The sequence below is a fragment of the Patiria miniata genome, unplaced genomic scaffold, assembly GCF_015706575.1.
Source record: "Patiria miniata isolate m_02_andy unplaced genomic scaffold, ASM1570657v1 HiC_scaffold_2, whole genome shotgun sequence".
NCBI classification, from domain to species: Eukaryota; Metazoa; Echinodermata; class Asteroidea; order Valvatida; family Asterinidae; genus Patiria; species Patiria miniata.
In genome coordinates this window covers 4,732,795-4,753,741 of record NW_024037058.1, presented here as the reverse complement: position 1 = coordinate 4,753,741, position 20,947 = coordinate 4,732,795, and the positions used below count along the sequence as shown (strand labels likewise).

Here is a 20,947-nt window from a genome sequence, read left to right as displayed (position 1 = left end):
CAGGTATGCGTTAATTATAGCACATTGTGTTTTATTTAGCTTACAGTTCACTAGTACATGATGACATATTTATACACAATTCTGCTCAATATTATCACCATTCATATAAATTACATACGTGTCATATAGAACTGGTAAGCATTTTAGTGAGTTTGGTACCAGTTCACAGATAACTCATTTATTAATGACGAATACAAATTGCGGCAAGTTTCACTTGGCAGAAATACCTTTCAAGCAAAAATTTCTCTCAGAACGGGTTCATTGGTGACAAATTTACATACATGAATTAATCTTTTGGCATTTTTACTTACCACATTGATGACATCGACAACACTGACATTACAATCATCAACACTATCACAAAGATTGTAGTCTACACGTTAGAGTCCTACTCGCTGAACAGCTGCTAGATAACTTTACTTTTGGATCATTTAATTTCTGACTTTTCACAGGAATTCATGTGTCAACCTTGATTCTTGTTTCTACATTTAAAAGTATCTTCAGATCATGTTTTAATGTGGCATCTAACATTACTGTACCATGTTATATTTTAATACTTTCACAATGCTTAACAAAAATACAACAGCATTTTAAGTGAACTCTTGATGAGAAACATGACAGTAATAAAACACAAGTAAAAGGAAAACAACTCAACAAAATTAAACAAATTTATATACTTATGGTTTTAACAAAACCATGCAACACGATTTAACACAATAATTATAAGGGTATATGGGTAAAATGGCCAAATATACCTCCATGAATATAACAGAATGAGTTTGCACCAGGCATTGTCAGCAATGCGTGCAACATTCCTCCAAGATCTTCCCCAACTCTCCTTTTGTAACCGTTGGGGTACTTGTACACGGAGGCCATGGCAAATCATATCCACAGAATCCGTCTTCTTTATTTAATAATAATTAAGGGCTTTACAAAATGAACCTTAAACCACGTACGAAGATACAAAACCAGATCTACATCAATGGAAGAATTGTTGGGTACTTAAATGGAAGCCAATTTGGGCGATTCACAATGCAGTGTGCCACCAAGAGTTTGCCATGGAGAGTCCGTTTTTCAAGTTTACGGTCCACAAAACACAGCCCTTTTGAATGAACTTGAGCTCATTTGTTATAGATTAGGGCACAGTGTTCTGCCGCCTTACAAAAACACCGTACTGATAAAAAGAAAAGAAAAGGGCAAACATAATACATGTACTTGAATCATACGCTTACCAAACTACTGACCGGAAAAACTAACAATTTCAAATGTCCCGCACTGCAAATTTGTCGACCATCTCCCACAATGCACTGAGAAAAATGAACTCTCCGTGGCAAACTCTTGGTGGTGCACTGCATTGTGAAACGCCCGAATTAAAAGGAAGCCTGCACTGTGGCTTTGCCCAATATGGGCTGGAACAAAATACACACACACATTATGGATCCACAATAATCTGAAGTGGAAACAAAGTAATTCTTCTTGAGGTCGAGACTAATCAGAGAAGTTTCACTGCTCCGTTCTTGGACATATGTAGAACCTTCAACGCTCGTAAGACCTGTTTGAAATATGGGGAAAACGGAAAGAAGTTGGTAGAACCATGATGGAAGTTATAAGATGGACTTTTTGCGTCGGGGTGATATAAATCAAATTAGGTTTTGCCCTTCACCGACGTTTAAACACTGTATACTCAGTGTGTTACCTCCCGAGTGAAAGTTGGAAAAAATCACTCGGGTGGGGAAAAATCACTCACCAACCGATCCCGTTAGCTCGGTGGTCGAGTGGTTAAGACATCTGCACTAGAAAGCAGGAGGTCGTGGGTTCGAGTCCCACCCGAGTGATTTTTTTCAACTTTCACTCGGGAGGTAACACACTGAGTATACAGTGTTGAAACGTCGGTGAAGGGCAAAACCGAATTTGATTCATGATGGAAGTAAAATGTACATGTATTTGAGTAATTACTGTTCATTTGCATTTTAAATGGAATTGGCCACTTGAGGTGCTATCAGAGAAGAAAGTGGAGAGAAGAGTAGAAAAATGACAACTGTCAGGGATAGTGAAGAGCAGACCTCATTCTACTATTATAAGATTGTGGGATGAAGAGAAGAATACTCATCTCTTTCTTCAAAGGAACTAGGATTTTTACAAAATGTCTTAAAAGGCACATGTACTGCTCATGACATTAGGTTGGTAGGGCAAAACTCAATAGTCCCTGTACATACCTATACCAAATTTGAACACTCTCGGACCTGTAGTGCTCTAAATATAGGACTTTAGAAAATGCACCTTAAAGATGACGTAGCTTTACATGTGATGATGTCGTGGTGACAGGGACATAGGGTCTTTGTCTCTGCAAAGTTTTACTTTACTATGATACTTCTTAATGTTAAAAATGCCTTGTAGAACAAACGTGAACAAAGTATGTAGGACTTGAGATGATAGAACGAGAAACAAAGAAAAAGAAAAATCAGAACAAAAAGAAAGCTTTTCCAGAAAGTTTCTGGAAAAGCCAAATATCGTGTAGCAAATTAAAGGTTTTTCTACTGATTTTCAGTTGTTTACTAGCTGTTTGACTAGCAGATAACCTTATACGCTTATTGCTTGCTTCCTTGCTTGTTTGATTGATTGAATAGCTGCTGTGACTAACTGGAAAGGCGTTCTAGTGTTTTTGAGGTTTTTATTGCTAGACAGAATCACTATTGGATGGTTTGAATGATTGCATGTTTCCATGCTAGCTTGCTTGCTTGCTCTATTGATGGGTCTTGCGAAATTGAATATGTAATTAAGGTCATGCGATCTTACCTTTAACTTTGCTTCTCCTGTTGCTCCGGTTATCCTCAGTCCTTTCTTACTCATGTCTTGAATCGTAAGACTCTCCGAGTTGCCATTCACTTTGAAGTGCTCAAACAGTGTTCTGTACACCTGAGATAGGAAACAAGCTAACTGGGTCATTCCATTAGGTAAGGGCAGAACCATTATTAAGGTATTACCTTTTCACCGTGCCATTTTCCAATAAAGATTAATAAGTTATTTTTATTTAATGCAGTTTTAGTCCATTGTCAAGCAGTGTTGTGCATTATAAAGTGTGAATTTTCTACTTGTGTGTTTGAGAATTATTTCAATTTGTTGTGTTGTGGCACAGCCACGTTTAAGTTGTAAATTTGTATTTTTTAATGTGATAGATATAGGAGAAGTTCCAATTGCATAAATTTCCCATCAACTTATTTGTGTGTCCCCCATTTGTGTATCTAAGCACTAGCATCACCACCCCTCCCATTAAGTGTCGGCACATAGTCTTAAATTGTCTTAAATTGATCCTCTTTTATCGTGTATACCTATTTTAATTAAGTAATTGTTTTTGTTTACTTTTTGGGCAAATAGTTATCACCGTTTTCCAAATCTTCGAAGATTTTTTTCATTTTGAAGTTTTAAACAACTGTTTGGATGTAATATTGTCTCTTTCACCTTTATTTTCTCTAGACACTAGTGTTTTCACTTCTTTAGATGATTGTTGATTTTATGTTAGTTTTTAGTGGAGACGCATTAGTTTCAATTGAAGGGTTTTTTGGTCCTTTTGAGAAAGTTTCTTTTTTTGTTGTTCTGTTGGATTTTATGTTAGTTTTTAGTGGGGAAATATTAATTTCAATGGAAGAATTTTTAGTTCTTTTGAGAAAGTTTATGAGTTTTGTTGTTCTGTTGGACTTTATGTTAGTTTTAGTGGAGAAGTATTAGTTTCAATGGAACTTCTTTTTTAAAGATTTTTTTGAGAAGTTTTTTGTATTTGTTGTTCTGTTGGATTTCAACCTTGGTTAATATACATGTGTACATAAGGATAGATTTCGCCCTTTATTCTCTTTTGTAAGGTAATTATTGCAAATAAAATTATTTTTCCTTATGCATTTTCTTAAATTCTCGACCATGACCTTTTCCATATAATGTCCTTTGTTCTCATATCCACATGGCCCGTGCTGTGTATAGAGTTTGGAGCCAGTAGGGTGCAGAACTCGCATGCCTTATGGCCTTACTGAGGTCACCTCAGGCTCCACCCTGAAAAATATTTTTGAGAGTTTTAAGGGGATCGAAACATCATCTGCAACATCAGCTGACATTTTAAGAAAGAAAAAAGTAGGAAAACAAAAAACACCTGCATTGCCGCACCACTTTTGGGGCAAGCTCCATACCAGAAACCAGAGAATTTTTTGGGCCTTATCACAGAATTAGAAATTAATGTTTTCTCAATAATTACGGCGTTGACATCAGCCAGTTTGACCCGTCCTCTGACCAACGGCGAGACTGACTGCAACTCTTCCTCTGTTATCGCTGTAAAACCCTCATTTCGCGCTCTCTTTTCTGCAATCAATAAAAAACCCAAATTTTTATAGTTCAAGACTTTATGTAAAGACTAATATTCACTCAAATTTACACAGATTGACGTTTTAACTGGAAAGAGAAGGATGTACACCCCGTGATGAATGAAGTCACTGTTTGAGTTTCGTCGTACCACCCACCCTGCAAACAGGACGCTGGGAAGGGCTGATTTGTTTGCGCTCTCATTGGATAGATTCTGCGTGACCTGTGACGTAGCATGCAGCACGCAAACTCACTACAACTGTTTATGATACATGTGCACGCTAGCTGCATGTGAAGGTCTTGATAAGTTACCCAGAATGCCATCCGTACTTCCTTCACAAGATTCTGTGAAGCGGCATCAGCACTTCCCAGCGCCCTGTTTGCAGGTCGGGGTACGAGCAAATGTTTAAGATAGATGGTACCGGACACCATCTGACTATATGTGGTGCTATTCATAGGGAAATGTTTGGTACAGACACATTGAATTTATTGGCGGGACAACAATTTTAACTTAAAGGGAAGGTGTTTGTCAGGGGCTGGAGGAGGAAAGGAGGGGGGAGAGTACTCATGGAGTGCTGTGGCCTCGTGGTTAAGGGCACTGAATTCATGGTCTGCGGGTAATTCTGCAGGTTGTGGTTCGAGTCCAGCCAGGGGTTATGGTGCGTGTGCCCTTGGGCAAGGCACTTTGTCACTCATTGCTTCTCTCCAACCGGGAGTAAATGGGTACCTGTGAGGGCAGAGATGGTTATTGTGATTGAATTAGCTTCCTTGCGCCTAACAGGCAGCATCCAGCTGTATACTCCCCAGGGAGCGGAGATGGTAATTGGAATGTTTCATTGGCCCAATGATCAGGGGTAATAATAATACTGTAAGCGCTGTGATTTAGTTTACTAATAAGAGCGTTCTTAAATGCTGATTATTATTATTATTATTATTGAAACCTGTGAGAAGACTCATGCTTCTAAAGCTGAGATGGGCAAACGACAACTAGCCGAGGCTTAAATTTTACAGACTTGAATGGGATGTAAGTGTGTTGATTTCACCTTAAATGAACAGCGGAGTATAATTCTGGCTTTGTTAACTACAAAGAATTTTGGTAAATAATCTGGGGATTATCTTACCGGCCTGTGATAATTCCGAGGTGGCTTTTCCGGATGTATTTTTTGTTTTTTGAGAGGATTCCTAGAATGAAATTAAAAACAAATAATAGATGAAAGTTACATTGAAATGTTTAAAACATTTGTAAGTCTCGCAAAGAAATTACCCGTTGCCCTCAGTTTTACAAAAATAAAACTGGCGTAAATATTATAACAGAATAGCAAAGCCCCTTTTTTTCAGGAAATTATAATTGCTGAATAAATAAGGAGATCTAGGTTGTGAAAAGAAGATTGAATCACAAGGTGATGGTATATACATGTACTTAAATACTTTATGTGATCATATACATGTACATGTTATCTGAATCAAAAATGTTATCTGAAATTGAAAAATAAAGGAAAACAAAACAGACTGGTAGAAACAGGTGTACAACTTAATTGATTGCATCATCCCTTCGGATTCTGCTATTGGGCCATTCCAGATTAGTCATAAGCCCTGCCCACCTTTGATTTGTGTAATTTCCCACTGTGCTAGTGACCAAGTTTGACTGAGCCACCACAGACACCTGACCAAAACGTGTAATCTAATTGGTCGACAGGCACTGCGCTGTTTGATTGACATGCAGGAAGAGTCTATTATAACGTGCTGGGTGTATTGGTTTTTTTCAGCCTACCTGTGCTGGGCTTTCCTTAGTGCACACCTCCCCATCGCTAGTCTGGTTGGTGTCTGTTTGGTCCCCAAGACGCAGACCCAGGATGGAATCCACTACTGCTTCCTGCTCACTGCTGTCTGTGATCTGGTCAGAAAAAAGGAAAAGCAGTTTTAACTATTGAAGTCGGAGTGAAGTTGTGATGACACTTGTCATTAATAAACTTGTACTTGTCTGATTTGTCACCCTATTGAGGGCACTCTTTCCATGGCAGTTATTTTGCTGTGCGCAGTGGAAATTACATGACAACTTGTTCAAGTTTTTTTAACCCTAACTCCCTAGGCATTTTTGCTCAATCCTGTAAACTCCTCAAACTGCCTCAATGTAAAAATAGCATATAACCTCAATCCTGCAAAATCCTCCGTTATTTCTTGAATGTGGTCCTTTGAGGGGTGACCACTGCTTCAATCATGCAAAATCCTCCTACAATCACTGTCAATATGTTAAGGCAGAGCCAGTGACATCCTGGAGCAGTGCGGAGGATTTCAAGTATAGTCTAGGCCTAAATTTATGAACGGCTGAGCATAAACAACACCAGGTCCGGCCCAAGACCTTGACACAGTGCATCCTCCGAAATCAGCAACACACTTTTGCCATGTAGCCTCAATCCGGCAAAATCCTTCATTTTGCAGAGGATTTTGGAGGGTTTTTTTTGGGGGGGGGGGGGGGGTAGGGTTAATATGAGAGTGACATCACAAATTTATCAAAATCTGCGATCACAAAGTGAATATGTTATGTCACTGTGTGCCTGGCAAAATCATTGCATCACAAGTGATGTTTCAAGCTGAAACGTGATCATGATGATTTGGACAAAACTGGGAGAGTTAAGTTTCTGATACCGGTACCTCAGGTACTTCGTGAATTTAAATTCTGGGAACTACAAAATTACTCAGAAAGGACAAAGTTCTCAGAATTTAAGGCTTAAGATGAAATCCTTATTTACCAGGGGTTTCAGATGAAATGGACTTCTGACATTGATCCTACTAGTCTTGTGCACTTCACAACCCTTACAATTGTGCAAAACCACTTTTGCCCATAGAGTTAGCAATTCTTTTGAGTGGTTAAGCTCAGAGCAAGCAGACAGATTTGGTCATGCTACACTACACTACTCTCCACAATACTGTTGTGTGTGTGTGTAGTGACTCTCCTTATGACACTGTTACTTAAACACTTCATATCCCTTCACCTGGAACTGTCCTGCAGGATTTTAAAGGGTTTTACATACATTGCTCTAAATATTGAATACCTATGAGGGTTAATACCCATGTGTGTTATCCCAGCAACACTGACACAATGAAGAAATAGTGTGAATAGACCTTATGCGTTAAGGCGGAGTTAGGGGGGAGTGGTTTTTCTATTGCATGAATAGGCATGCGTAAACCCTCTGTGAATTCATTGTCACTAGATTATAATAACAAAGAACAGCCTCTGAGACACCAATAGTGCATAAGGTCGATTCAAATCAGACCTGAGAAGCTGATATTTTACTGAGCCTTCGGGGCATTTTCCTGTGTATAAAACCTCGTGTCAGTGCAACAAGGTTGTAACTCCATTCTGCAACAAAGTCGTACCTCCCGCAAATACGCTCCGTGCAACAAGGTCGTATGTCGACGTCCACTGACTTTGTGTGTACATCCGGGTTATTTTAAGTGAGATACGACCTTTTGACATTCTGAAACTGGCACTTCACGTACGGCCCATTTTAGGAGATACGACCTTGATGCACGGACACGACGGAATGTCAGTTTTTATGATTGTTAACACTGGCTAAGTGGGGGCCATTTGGTGCACAACCAGAAAAAGGTACCATTTTGGCAGCCAGCAAGATACATGTTAGGCAAGCGAGACCAGCAATGTCACCTGAGCCTGTGGGGCGTTCTCTTGCAGGGCTTTGATGGCCGTACAAGCCGTCTGCAGCTGGCTTCTGAAGTAGCTTGCCATTTGTGACTGCATGGCCTTGATGCCCTCTGCATCCTGCACCAGGCTGTTGTACTCCTTCTTGACCCGCTGCAGTCGCTGCATCATCTCGCTGGGGTTCAGATGCTTCAGTTGGTTAAATAGTGGAAGAAAATCACAGAGATATTGACTTTTAGGGGAAATATGGTCTCCATGCACAAGTGACTATGAGAGACTTGGTCAGCTGGCAGTGATAAGTGCTCACACAAAGATGCTACAGGTTCAGTGTTCTCCAACTTTGAAAATTAAAGGTCGGGGTCAAAAAGGCAAGGGGGCTATAATTATGTTAGGGGCGCTATTTGTTGCAGTCATTCATTTCTTTATGCTAGGGGGCGCTATTTGCAGATGAACATGTACATTATGTACGGATAACAGCTTTTAGGCCATTTCTAACACAGTAACACTAACAATTAAGTACAATACTGGCTCAGCATCATCTTTTTAACACATCAGTGACCAGGGACTCTGAGGCAGTTTGGCCTTGAGACTTTTGACCTGACTGATTGCTACAATGGGCAGGCTTGTCAGTTTGACAAGTGTTGCATGTTACAACTTTTGGCAGAGTTTCTGGCCAAAATATACCCTGGAGGGTAAGGGTAGTCCCACTTGTTTATCTTTTTAATTATTTTTTCCTTTTTTTAAGCATGGCGAGTACTTTTTAAGCTTGGCGGCAGCTTTTGAAGCTTGTTGGGTGCCTCAGAAAGCTTGGCGGGGCACCAGGTTATATTTACAGGTAGGAGATCACTGAGGTTTGTGCTTTTTGAAGAAAAAAACAACTGGTTTTTGCATACTTCCCACAAATGCTCGCTAACAATTCAAGGGCGGATCCAGAACACAATTTTTGGGGGGGCCAAAAAAAAAATTTGGTCCCCCCAAAAAGTGGGTCAAAAAATTACGGCGTGGGGTTCGGGGCCCGTAAGGGCCCCGCAATTTTTTTGGATTTTAGATGCTCTGTGGTGCGATCTGAGGCAATTTCTGACCACTTTAACCAATGTTTTTTGAGGAAAAGATGGTGGTGTACTCATTGCCTGCCTTTATTGCGATGTCACATAAAAAAAAAAAAAATTGGTTTCGTTTTGGGGGGGGGGGGGCCATGGCCCCCTTTGGCCCCCCCCTGGATCCGCCCTTGTAACAATTCAGGTTAAAGAACTCTTTTCTTGTGAGTGATCACAAAGTGTCATCTACCCACTGTTCATGTTTTTGCCATTCTTTTTTTACAGTGCTAGAATATGATATGGTGGAAGGCCGTCTGTTAATTACAGCAATTTATTACCCCACTACATGTAGCAGGAAAGTGGTTACCTACTAAACTGTTTTGTGATAATTACTGCATGTAACTGGTTTTCAGTAAAAAGCAATGATTTCTTAGTCAGCTGCTCTGAGTCATGTCAGTGAGCCTACGGAAAGAATGTTGCAACCTGACGCCACTTCAGCGGTTGTGTACAAAGTCTATGGAGAGTCAAGAATTTTTTTTAAAGTATTTCCTAACAAAATTGGAAATGTTTCTCAGTCCCGGATACATGTCTTATCATCATTTCTGCAATGACTGACCTTCATTGAGATGATAAATGAAGAGAAAAGCAGCGTCAGGTTGCAAACATTCTTTCTGAGCCTTCAAATGTAGTTACACTCTACCTGGTTATTGCCACCCAGTTGCTGCCTGAATTCATCCTCCAGTTTTCTGGACATGTACTCCAGGTCAGACTCCGCTTTGCGAAACTACAGTGACAAAATTGTAAAATTATTGGTTTAATGTCCAAGACTCCAAGTTGTAATGAAAATTTTTAGAAAATAAAATGTTGAGTTACGCTGAACTGACTAAATGCTTAATTTTTTTGGAGGCTGCATTTCAATTTCACAACGTAAAATAGTAAAATTGAATGAAGTGTTTATATTACCGTGAACTGGTCCCGCATTTTTTTCAGTTCTTGTACGCAATATAAGATAATAAATTACCATTCCAACTCGAGCGCATGTGTGACTCAATGGAGAAGACGTTTGACTTATGGGTAACAGTGACCCGAGTTCGAGACGTGGCCATGCCACTCACTCTCCCAGAAGTAAGAGTTTTTTTCTTATATTGTTTTAATTCAAATCGTACATTTAATTGCAGAATATTTCATTTTTTTGGTGGCTCTGAAACATTTTTTTTAAAAGGGAAATATACCCGAAGTCAGAAATTGCCATACTTTTTAGGTCCGATTCCCGTCTCCTGAATACAAATCGTGACGGCAATGTACATGAAAGCGCAGAACCACCTGACCACACAAACTTTTGTCATGGTAAAAAGTCCCCAAAAAACACTCACTGCGCATGTTCAGCATGTTCAATGCAGTTTGCAGGTGCATACACAAACAAAAAATCAGGGACCGGTTCACTGTCAATTGTTGTGTCACCTTTGTGGCGACCTCTAGCCCTATATGGCCATGCACTAGAGCAGACTCTCTAATCTAGGATAGAGTTTACTCTAGTGCGTGGCCAATAGGGCTAGTGACCCTCGATCATCTGATCACGCCCATCCAAATCCAGTTTCAAGGTTGTAGGCCTAGCCTAAGCATGGGTTCTCAGCTCAGTATGCTTGTCACAGGCCAACACTGTTTCGGCGTGCCTATTATAATTTATACATATGACTGTTGGCCTATCTTCTTCTTCCAATTGAGGGCTTACTTTATAATTGAAGACTACAGCACTTGTGTATGTACTATGTAGTCTACATGTTCTACTTCTAGCAAACCGAAAATATTATGGGCGATCGTGTAGTGTAGGGCCCGGTTCTTATAAGTATAAAGGAACAAAATCCACTTTCAAATTATTAGACCGACCAAACTAGTTGGCAATATTCTCAATAAACAGGTATCTCATACTCATACATGTAGATAGAGGGCAGGGTTTTGATTTTTTGAGGGAAATTTGGGGGTAAAATGACGATGACAGCACAGCGACAACACGCAACCTGAAAATAATGATGGAGAAACACTGCGCTATGTCATGTATGTACCGTGAGCACACACGGCGCGCTGAATCGCAAGGCACAAACCGTGCAGGGAAATCGTGATTTCTACCCCAAGAAATTGTTCAAAATTGCAAAACGGATGTCATTACTCCATGTTACTCATTGTCATTAGAAATAGAATTGAGAAAAGTCTGCCTTTGATTGTAAGGTGATTTTGAACAATAAAAAACATTTTTGACTCTTAATTTGATCAAAACAAAACAGGGGCCCTACACTACACGACCGCCTACACGATCGCCTATGACTGAGTCATCGATGACTGACTCATTGACATGTGCACCAGCATGCATGTGTACCAATGTCATGAATGTGTACCATGTGTACGGTGTGAATGTTTTGACATTTTGATTTTGAAAATTGAAAAATTTAAATACGCAGGAAACATCCTGTTAATTACTTACCAGTGCTTCAACTTTGTCTACGCTGTTCGCCATGTCATGACAAAGCTTTTCACCTTCTCGTTCCCCGATTTGTTGACTACTCTCCATCTTTCAAGAATGGAAAACTGTCAAATCAAAACAAATTTCGTCGTTCTTCGTCGCCGATTTTTGCAGGTTTGTGTTTACCGCCCTCTGTTGTTTTTGATTTTATTATCTTCCACGGCGCCCTCTATGGACTGAGCCTATAGGGTCAATGTTCTTTTCCCTAACCTAAACGTGGACTCGTAATGGTTGTATCAAAGTTGTACCTGTGAAATTATCCTTTGAAAATCATGTTATGAAAATCAAAATTCATTAAAAACCGAATGGTATAGCTGAATTCGGTGTCCATGGAGACTGTCACAGAATTCTCTTCAGCATGCTGATAGCTTTTTGAGATGGAAAATCGAGCTAGAAACATCGTCATCGAAATGGGACTCCAGTCGCCGGGTGTGGTCTACGTGTGCAACACAAGCAATGCTAATCAGTAGGCCAACTGTGTTGTATAAATTAAAACGTGAGTCATTTATATGCAAGCGAATTATGTCATACACGTCATGGGTTTGCATTTGTGCGAAATAAAATAGTAAAACTGGTGAACTGCATGGAGAGAATGTGGTATTTATTTAGACAAAATTAATTTTAAAATTTTGGAAATAAGGCCTACTGTCAAGTGTCATGTTTATAAACATGATAAAGCAGCATACTCATGATACTGAGAGAGTTAAGACCTCATAACCATAACATGCATGACATGGTTTAATATAATTTATATGTCATGCATACGTAAATGGATGTTTTCTTTTTCAACATATCTACCTTATTTCTTTTATGTAATTAATGAACCGTCCACTTCAGTTAATAAAATCCACAGTGAAATGCCTTTTTAAGCCAAAAGAGACACATGTTTGTATTTATATTGCAACCAAAAGAGTTTAAAAACATACATGTAAACTGTTCTCTTTCTTTAAATTCACACTAAAAGTTAAGTTCAATTCCTTAAATCATGTAAATCAGAATTAATGTTTGTTTCATTTTTTTAAAATTTCAGGCAACAGCAAGGTTTATGCATGTAGCAGTTGTTTCACCAGTTAATCCTGATGGCCCTGTCCAACATTACCAAGCGATTGTCGGGGGCCCTTGCCACATCCCGAAGTCGCAAGCTCTTCCTTCTTGCCATCTTCCTGCTGGTCCTCTTTGGCTACATCGGGCCGTGGGTCATGCACCACAACCAGACAGTCAAGACTACCATGGGCTGCCTGTCGTTGAAACTCAAGGAACTGGAGAATGACTTTACCCAAGTCGATGCGGCCGTCTTCCATGCAGACAATTCGGACGTCCGCACGGATCAGGTTGTCCCATTTGTTGGCAATGGCAATGTTGGCATTGTGGTCAACATGTTCAAGCCCAGTGGATTTCTCCTACGCAACGAGGAGCAGTGGTTAGGCGTGGGCATGTATCGCCCACTGGTAACCGCCAGACTTTCTGCTCTGAAAGACCAAAGTGCCACTGTTCTTCATTACCGAAAAGCGCAGGTCAAACGGTACCAATGCTACTCAGTTGGCGAGTCCTGCGTGTTAGTCAAGACCAGAACTTTGATACACCGGTTTAGACCCATGCTGATGATGCAGGAGATTATTGTGGAAAACAATGCAGATCAACCGGTGACGTTGGAGCTCTCTCGGACTGGCCCAGTCAAATGGAAAGGTTCCAGCACCACCTCAGAAATGTTAAAGGTGGATGGTAAAACTCGGGACTATGCCCTGACAGCGGGGGACTTGATTGTCGGTAGCGGGACCAATGGGAGGGTGGTTACGCTGGTCATTGCGGCGACTGCTGTTCAGAAGAAAACTGAAGTGCCTGCAAAATCCGTCCACAGAGTGGAGATCCTGACTTTAGTGAAATACTCGGCCCCCCTGAGTGCCAGCACGCCACAGTTGACTGCAGGTCTTGTGGATGAAGTGGATGAGGAGTTGTTCAAGGTGCTCCACGTGGACTTCCAGGAGCTGGTCCAGGAACACGAGGATGCCTGGTCACAGCAGATTTGGAACACAGGACTTATCCAGGAGCCCCTGGCCATCCCTGTAAGGCCACATGTACCTGATGAGCTCCAGCATCAGTTGAGTCACATCTCAGCTGTCCATGTCTTCAACATATTGACCACCACTGTGGTATACTATATGATGTCTTCGACTCGGGCCCCACTCCTGATGCCTTCCTCCTCCCTCCAGCGCAAGAAGGAGGTGATAGGAGCCTTGCAGCAGCCAGGTTCCTGCTTCAACGGCCAGCCAACCCTATTTGATGAGTCACTTTGGCGGCCAGTCCGGACTGACAAGGAGATGGCTGAGCTACTATCCCATTGGCAGCACGTCCTTTACAAGCACGGCTGCCACACCCTATTATCAGTAGGTGTAACTGGCATCATGCAGGCAATGATGCTCAGCTTCCTTGCCGGCCAGTTCACTGAGCGGGAGCTGTCCTTCCACGCAGACCCTCTGCTTTTCCGCAACAAGTTCCACTTGCACAACATCTTCTACAACACCACCTTCCTGCACATAGACATTGACCCGAGTCCGGGCCATGAGATCCTGATCAGCATCACCAGCGTCCAGGCCAACGGGAACAAGCCCATCAATCTATACGCCTGTGGGACGGGATGCGAAGGCACACCTATCCTCCTCTCCTCCTCTATGCAAAAACTTCCCCTCAAATGGACAGTACCCCAGACACCTTTCCTGTACATCTCCCATGACCTCAAGCACCTGGAGTACCTCAAGACAAAGATCATCCACTTCAAGCACATCTATGAACTGGACGATAGGGATGTCCAGCCTTTGGTACCAGTCATCAGTGACAAGAACACTCATCAAGGCTTCCAGATGCCAGTCTTTGCCTGGGTCATCATCATCACTCTCATAGTCATTTTTCACATGTTCCTCCTCAACCTGGTGTACAGGGAATACTGCTCAGGGTCCTCCTCCAGTTTACCAAAGACATCTGAGAAAACCAGCAGAGCATGATGCTGGATAGGGGCAGTGTTGTAGTTGAGGTACTTGTGATGGATCACAAGTGCATCACATGCCGGTCACAGGGAAAATCACAAGTCAATTTACAAAACAAAAATGCCTTTGCTACAGTTAACAATTGTTGACTGCTGCGATGTGGGATATGATGTTTTTAACACCAGAGGGGTGCATAGCACCCGAGATGAAGCCGAGGGTGCTATGCGCCCCGAGGAGGTTAACGGCATATCCCTCACAACAGCAGTCAACAATTGTTTTCTTATGTCGTGCCAATAACTCAAAAAGATAAATGGTTGCAACTTACTTGATGTTGTAACTTTTGATAACTGAAGGTTTTGATGTCCTGCCGGACATGAGACTGAGTGTTTGACGTTGCAGTTCTCATTGCGCAAAGTTAGTGCGCCCGGCAGGTTCCACACGTGCGCGTGCAATATGCGCAATGAACGCAGTGCGATATCACCCTCAGTGTGTGACATGCATTTTTATTGTCCAGACATGTGGCCGTCCTAAACCAATGAAATTACAGTATCCAAGCACACAATATAACAATTCATTTTAATAACTTTTGAGTTTGATTGAACATGCTTGATGACTTGTAATTGATTCGTAATGAACTTGCGACGGCTTGCAGTCTATCCATCACAAATACGTCAATTAATTTCTGAATAGTGTTAAAGAATAGACTTTTGGAGAAATACTGGTATCTTCACATTAAGACTGAAATGTGTTCCCCCTCCCCGGAGGTATTTTGATGCCTATCTCTGCATGATCCAGTTCCCCTTGACAAAGTAATTAAGCCGAATATTGATTGCATGGAGGTGGTAATGTTTCTTTTTTAATGATACATGTAATTGTAATGGGTTTATTAAGAATTGGTGAATTCTAAATTTGGTTTTGGATAGATATGTTATCATGATTTCGATAAGGAGAACTTTTTTTGGTATTCTTTAAAAGAGATATTGTACTCTTTGAAAACAGCGGTAATGTTGTACATGTAAGTGTACATGTATTTAAAATCATGGATGCATTTTTATGGGGCTAATTCAATTTGCAACTAGCATACATACATACATGTACACGTAGAACAGAATGTCAAACTCATGGATGTAGCTTTAATAGCGTTACTTTTATTTTGCAGCTTCTTAAAATACATTTAATAGCAGAATGCTGTTGAGCTTATAAACTTTGTGTCTGGTAAACGCCAATTACCTGCAACAGTCAATTAACAAAAGGCAAATCAGTTGTGTGGGATATTTCACATTTGTTGACTGCTGTGATGTGAGATATGGTGTTCTAATGTAACACCCGAGGGGCACATACACCGAATGCGCTGGTGAAGATGCAGTGTATGGGGGTTCAAAATGGCATATCCCACATCACATGTTAACAACCGTTTTGTTATATCTTGGACTGAGTGGTTGCAGATCGCAGTCTAGACACGAGGTGTGCAGATGGAGCCTTAATGCGCAGGCAACGCAATATGGTGTATATGTGGTAGTTTATGCAATGCAGTGTATATGAAATAATTTATGCAAGGCGTTGTTTATGAAGTACATGGCTCTTTTTATAGACTTAGGCCATCAGCCTTGGTCCAAAATTTTGGCCACCGGTATCAAATGAGGGGAATAATCGTCATAGCGATTTTTGGCAAGGTATACACCTCCAGAGTTGGAAAATATGTGATAGCATTGCAGCGGTGGCAGCTTTTTGTGTGTTATCACCCTTTTTTTCAAAATGTCCATCAAAATGCTTGTTACCACTCTAGGGGTGATATACCTTGCGCATGCGCACTATAATCATTTATGCCCTGATTTGATACTGGCCAAACCCCCAGGCTGATGGCCTAACTGGACATGTGGCCCTTCTACTCTCTAGACCAAAACACTACAGTATAAACGACACGATATAACAATTACCTTTGTATCTAAAGCTTGTCAAATGCAACAGGATTCAAGAGTCAATAGCATGTAACTATAACATTGTTTGAAAATGGCTGGTCAATATATTAGCTCCCTGGGGAATTTTAAGTTGACAAACTACAAGTTGACAAAGTACATGAGGCGAAGCTCAGGGAACTATTTTGTCAACTTCCAATACTTAAAGAGATATACTGTACAAATGTACATGTAATATCAACTATCCGCATGTAAAACAAAACAAAATGTTATAGGCCTATTTGTTTCTCATGCACCAATGTACATGTATTGGTGAGCAGTACCCAGCACAATTGTTAACATTACTCGCATCATGTGAAGGTACATTTATGTTAAGCACCGTCGATAACAGAATTTTCAATAATCGATATATTGGAAATCCAATATCGAGAATATTCGATACAAATCTCAGCAACGAGTGTTTGTCCAGAACGGGGGGTTTAAACTATTATTATTTTTTTATATTTACATTGGGGGAGACCGCGAATCCGAGCGAACACAGAGCACAAAGCGACGCCACTTGGCATTTTGCGATGTTTTTATTTTGAGTCACAAGCACAAGTTGCCGCCGAGTTTTATTTCATTATACAGCAAACGTTAAACACAAAGTATAAGCACAAACGGGAGATTTACTTTGACGATAATCTGACACATTTTCGATATGATTCCTCAATATCGAAAATTTCGACATTTTGATCTGATTAAAAAATTGCTATCAGCAATATCGATATCAAAATAACATTGAATAATAGAGTAATATCGATATATCGACGGTACTTAATTTATGTACATGTCATGTGCGCCACGTATGTGCAAGATACAATGTATGCCATGTATGCATGTTAAAAACATAAAACAAACAAGCACAGATTTTTATTATTCAGTGAATTTATTGTTTTCAAATGTTTTAACTTACATAGTTTAAGTGTAATTGAATGTAGAGTTTGCAGTACTGCTGATATATTAAGTATGTTTGAATCTTGCTTGTGGTTTGAATTGCAGTTGAAAGGTCTTTTTACGTTTCATGGATAACTCCTTTTTCATGAAAGAACAAATGTAGTTTGATGATGAATTTTTCAAAGCAAAATGTTTTGGCAAAAGTATAGTATTTTTTTTGCATGGTGAGCACTGAGGCACATTGTTATTTCTGATTGGCCATCTGTTGTGTATTTGGCTTTATAGCATCTGAATACACATACATGGTTATATGACGATTAGTATGGAAAATTAAATTCCTGTTGTGACCTAATTAAATACATGCATGTATAATGAATATTCCCTGAAGCTCCAGTATAATGAACAAAATACATGTACATGTATTCTGGGCAGTTTTGTGCATGCCATGATTCACCTATAAACCAGTTTCAATGCAGTTTTGAATTTAAATAACTTGTATTAAATAATTGTTTAATTCTAACATGTGCAGTTTTACGTACATGTGCATGTTGATTTGACTGTGAGGCAATAACTGTGCATTTACATTGCTGAATTTAAGTACATGTATCAAGTCCATGTTCACATGTAATGAATATAAAATAAAGATGGTGAAAAACATTTGCTGAGAAAGAAAATACAGTACACAGTGATCAAATTAATTGTTTTCAATGTGTTTGTGTTATTTGGTGGCCCCACACCATGAGCTGAAAAAAATGCACTGGCCTGATCATGATGCTATGAATGGCAATTATTGTCAGTGGCTTTTTGCCTTCAAAAATTAGGTTGTTTTTTTAAATTGTAAACGCTTTACATTAGAGGAATGTCTTTTAATGGGAGACTTTTGAGACGCTGGTGGCAGCAAACACACCGGTCCTTTTCAATTGTTTACGTAATTTTTAAGCTAAAGCGCAAATACTCAATATGACGCAAACAATGGAAAAAGTTTCCGATTAGAAAGTTAATAAGGCTCATCTTGAAAGTTTCCAATTTGCAAGTATGACACTCTAACCACACAAAAAAGTATTCCTTCTTCATTTGGCTTAGATTTTTTTTTTACAAAAATGTTTCCTTTCAGAGATAGGTGTATTTGATAAATTTAAATATGGATTGCATACTCACATCAGTCTTGGCTTTAAAAATAATCCTTGCATGATATCTGTGGGAGGAAAGTCAAGAAAAATGTTAACATCAAACAAGTGCATAAGTCTAGATGTGAGTTCTAATTGGCCGTGTAGTCCTCTCAAAATGTGTACACCTTTCCCGTGGTAAAGACAAAAAGATCGCAAAAATCGCCTCATTCAGTTTGACAGGAAAATGCATCCCTTTCCTCAGCATGGGATCAGGATCAACATCGAGATTTCGCTCGTACCCCCCGTCCTGCAAACAGGGCGCTGGCATACGCTGATGAGCTTTATAGGATCTTGTGAAGGAAGTGGGAATAGCATTCTGTGCAACTTATCATGACCTAAGTATAAAGCATCTGGCCGCAGCTGTTTAAGACCGCAGTTAGCCAATGCGCGCAAATGCTATCCGAAAACTTTCCCAGGCACACATTCCTTACCGGAAGTGATTTCTTTTTCATTGCGGACCATGTGGACAAATTTTGAGCGTCGCATGCGATTTGACCCATCGTGAATTCGAAACGGAGCCTGCAAGTGACGAGAATCGAAAAATTACAAAACAAATTAAATACATACGTTTTACAGATTTCCCTATTTTATTACGCTTTTCGACGAAAAATGGATTTATGAATGGGAATCAAAGAGTGACGACTCGGTTTTCCTTGCGGGGTCGTGGACGTGATGACTTGCAGGTCACAGGTCACGCAAAATCTATCCAATCAGAGCGTGAATTCATCAGCGTATCCCAGCGTCCTGTTTGTAGGGCGGGGGTACGAGTGAACATGAAGATATGGACGAGCGTGCCCCCCCCCCCCCAAAAAAGTGTTCAAATGGTTTTCAATGAAACGCCCGCGCTTGTTTTATGACGAAACAAGCACTACACCCGAATCTCAAAACACAAAACGGCCCTAACTATCTGTTCTTGTGTAGTATACATGGGTTTCTTTCGGCGGAGCATTTTCGAATATGACCAAAGATTATGTTCTGCGGATTTTTTCTTGCGATAAAATAAGTGACAATGATTATTGTGCTACGCACGCGTAGCTGAGGAGCTGACACCGGTGAATTACCGGTGAGTTTTAGAGGAATCGACTTTTCAGGACTAAGTCAAGTATAAACTCCAGACTTCTTTGCTGTGGCTAGGCTAAGTTTTTTCCATCAGAGTTTACTTACTTTAATGATCCAAAATTGGTATCATGATTCAGCAAATACGTTATTTCTTGCCCATTGTGACATGTTCCTCAACATAAATTGGTTTTACAACCGATGGTCACCATATCTGATCGTTCGGTGAGTCCGGTGCCGGTGCACATACCGACTATGCAATCCCTCTGCCGCCCCAATCGCCCGGTGTGCCGGACAGATGGCCGACTCGATCCCCGGAATCCTGTTCAGCCATCACCCTGCAGCTGGTCCAAGGGTATAACATTTTGGCCTTATACGATTTCATAAAAAGTATCATACTTCACAGAACACAATTATGCACTTCTAAAGAATGTAATCCCCATGTCATGTATGGAAAAGGAAAATGTCTTTGCTAATGAAGCAAAATTACGAATAGAATTTGTTCCGATTCGATTTTATTTCAGAGAAATCATACCGTGATCCACAATCCTCGTATATTTCTACTTTCCAGTTTGTGATATTTCCATTGAAAAGGAACTTCTTCAAAAACTACACTTATTTTTCAATAATTTTCCAAGTTGCGACCAATGCTAGGATATCTGCTTGGGAATTTGCCGGTTCAAGACAAGAACGCGGTTACTGAGCAACCTGTTGATGGCAAGAAAAACGATCATAATAGTGAAAACTGATCGTGGAGCGGAGAGAAGCAACGAAACCTCGATGGAATACTTTTGCCAAAAAGTGGATGAAGCACACTCTAAAAATACCCCACAGACTTCAGTGATGATTTTCGTGACATTTGATGACCGAGGTTCTTTTCTCTTTTTTGGGGTTGTATGTCTCTTCACTCAACAAGTGAAGCATAGCCCGAGGGTGGACCAACCTCGCTCGACCAGCCATTGTCATTGGACATTGATGTACCCATGTTGTCTTCACATCAACCGTTTGATGCTGATCCAGACATCCCTGCTATCGAAGCTGATGATTTATCCCCAAAAGACTGGATATTAATAGAAAGCATCTTACCGTGGCTTCACGGGATGGTTCCCGAGGAGGCACCAACACAGGAGAAGGCATGACCTCTCCACAGTTATCGTCATCGGCTGAGAAAGACGAAGATGCTAATGCACACGATGCTGATGACGAGGGTTTGAGGACGAAGAAGCATCCTCATCACCTCAAAGCATCAGAGACCAACTCTCAGTCAAGGAGGTATGATTCCCGTAGTCTCAAAGAAAGCTGTGTTGTTGGCAATTAAATAATTTAAAG

At 40.5% G+C, this 20,947-nt stretch overlaps 2 protein-coding genes across 2 annotated transcripts; one reads left to right on the top strand and one right to left on the bottom strand.

Moving 5' to 3' along the window:
- Positions 1-6: 6 nt before the first annotated feature.
- On the bottom strand, positions 7-11,741 carry LOC119726123 (spindle and kinetochore-associated protein 2-like). The gene is made up of 8 exons (XM_038197732.1): positions 11,522-11,741; positions 9,743-9,826; positions 8,012-8,194; positions 6,116-6,238; positions 5,466-5,526; positions 4,241-4,344; positions 2,797-2,916; positions 7-1,552 (listed from the first exon to the last, which is right to left on the bottom strand). The coding sequence occupies exons 1-8, from the start codon at positions 11,606-11,608 to the stop codon at positions 1,493-1,495; spliced, it is 822 nt and encodes a 273-aa protein (XP_038053660.1). The 5' UTR covers positions 11,609-11,741; the 3' UTR covers positions 7-1,492.
- A 34-nt stretch (positions 11,742-11,775) lies between these two features.
- On the top strand, positions 11,776-14,822 carry LOC119726121 (uncharacterized protein KIAA2013 homolog). Its single transcript, XM_038197730.1, has 2 exons — positions 11,776-12,056; positions 12,591-14,822. Exon 2 carries the CDS (start codon positions 12,640-12,642, stop codon positions 14,557-14,559), a length of 1,920 nt encoding a protein of 639 aa, XP_038053658.1. The 5' UTR covers positions 11,776-12,056; positions 12,591-12,639; the 3' UTR covers positions 14,560-14,822.
- The last annotated feature ends 6,125 nt before the right edge of the window (positions 14,823-20,947 follow it).

Bases quoted from the DNA above. Each gene is read 5' to 3' on its own strand.
- LOC119726123 (XM_038197732.1), bottom strand. From the start codon at position 11,608: ATGGAGAGTAGTCAACAAATCGGGGAACGAGAAGGTGAAAAGCTTTGT. The intron at 8,195-9,742 runs GTAGAGTGTAAC...AACCAACTGAAG, and splicing joins AACTGGGTGGCAATAACCAG to CATCTGAACCCCAGCGAGAT. The intron at 2,917-4,240 runs GTAATTATTGAG...TTCCTATCTCAG, and splicing joins AACTGGCTGATGTCAACGCC to GTGTACAGAACACTGTTTGA.
- LOC119726121 (XM_038197730.1), top strand. From the start codon at position 12,640: ATGGCCCTGTCCAACATTACCAAGCGATTGTCGGGGGCCCTTGCCACA.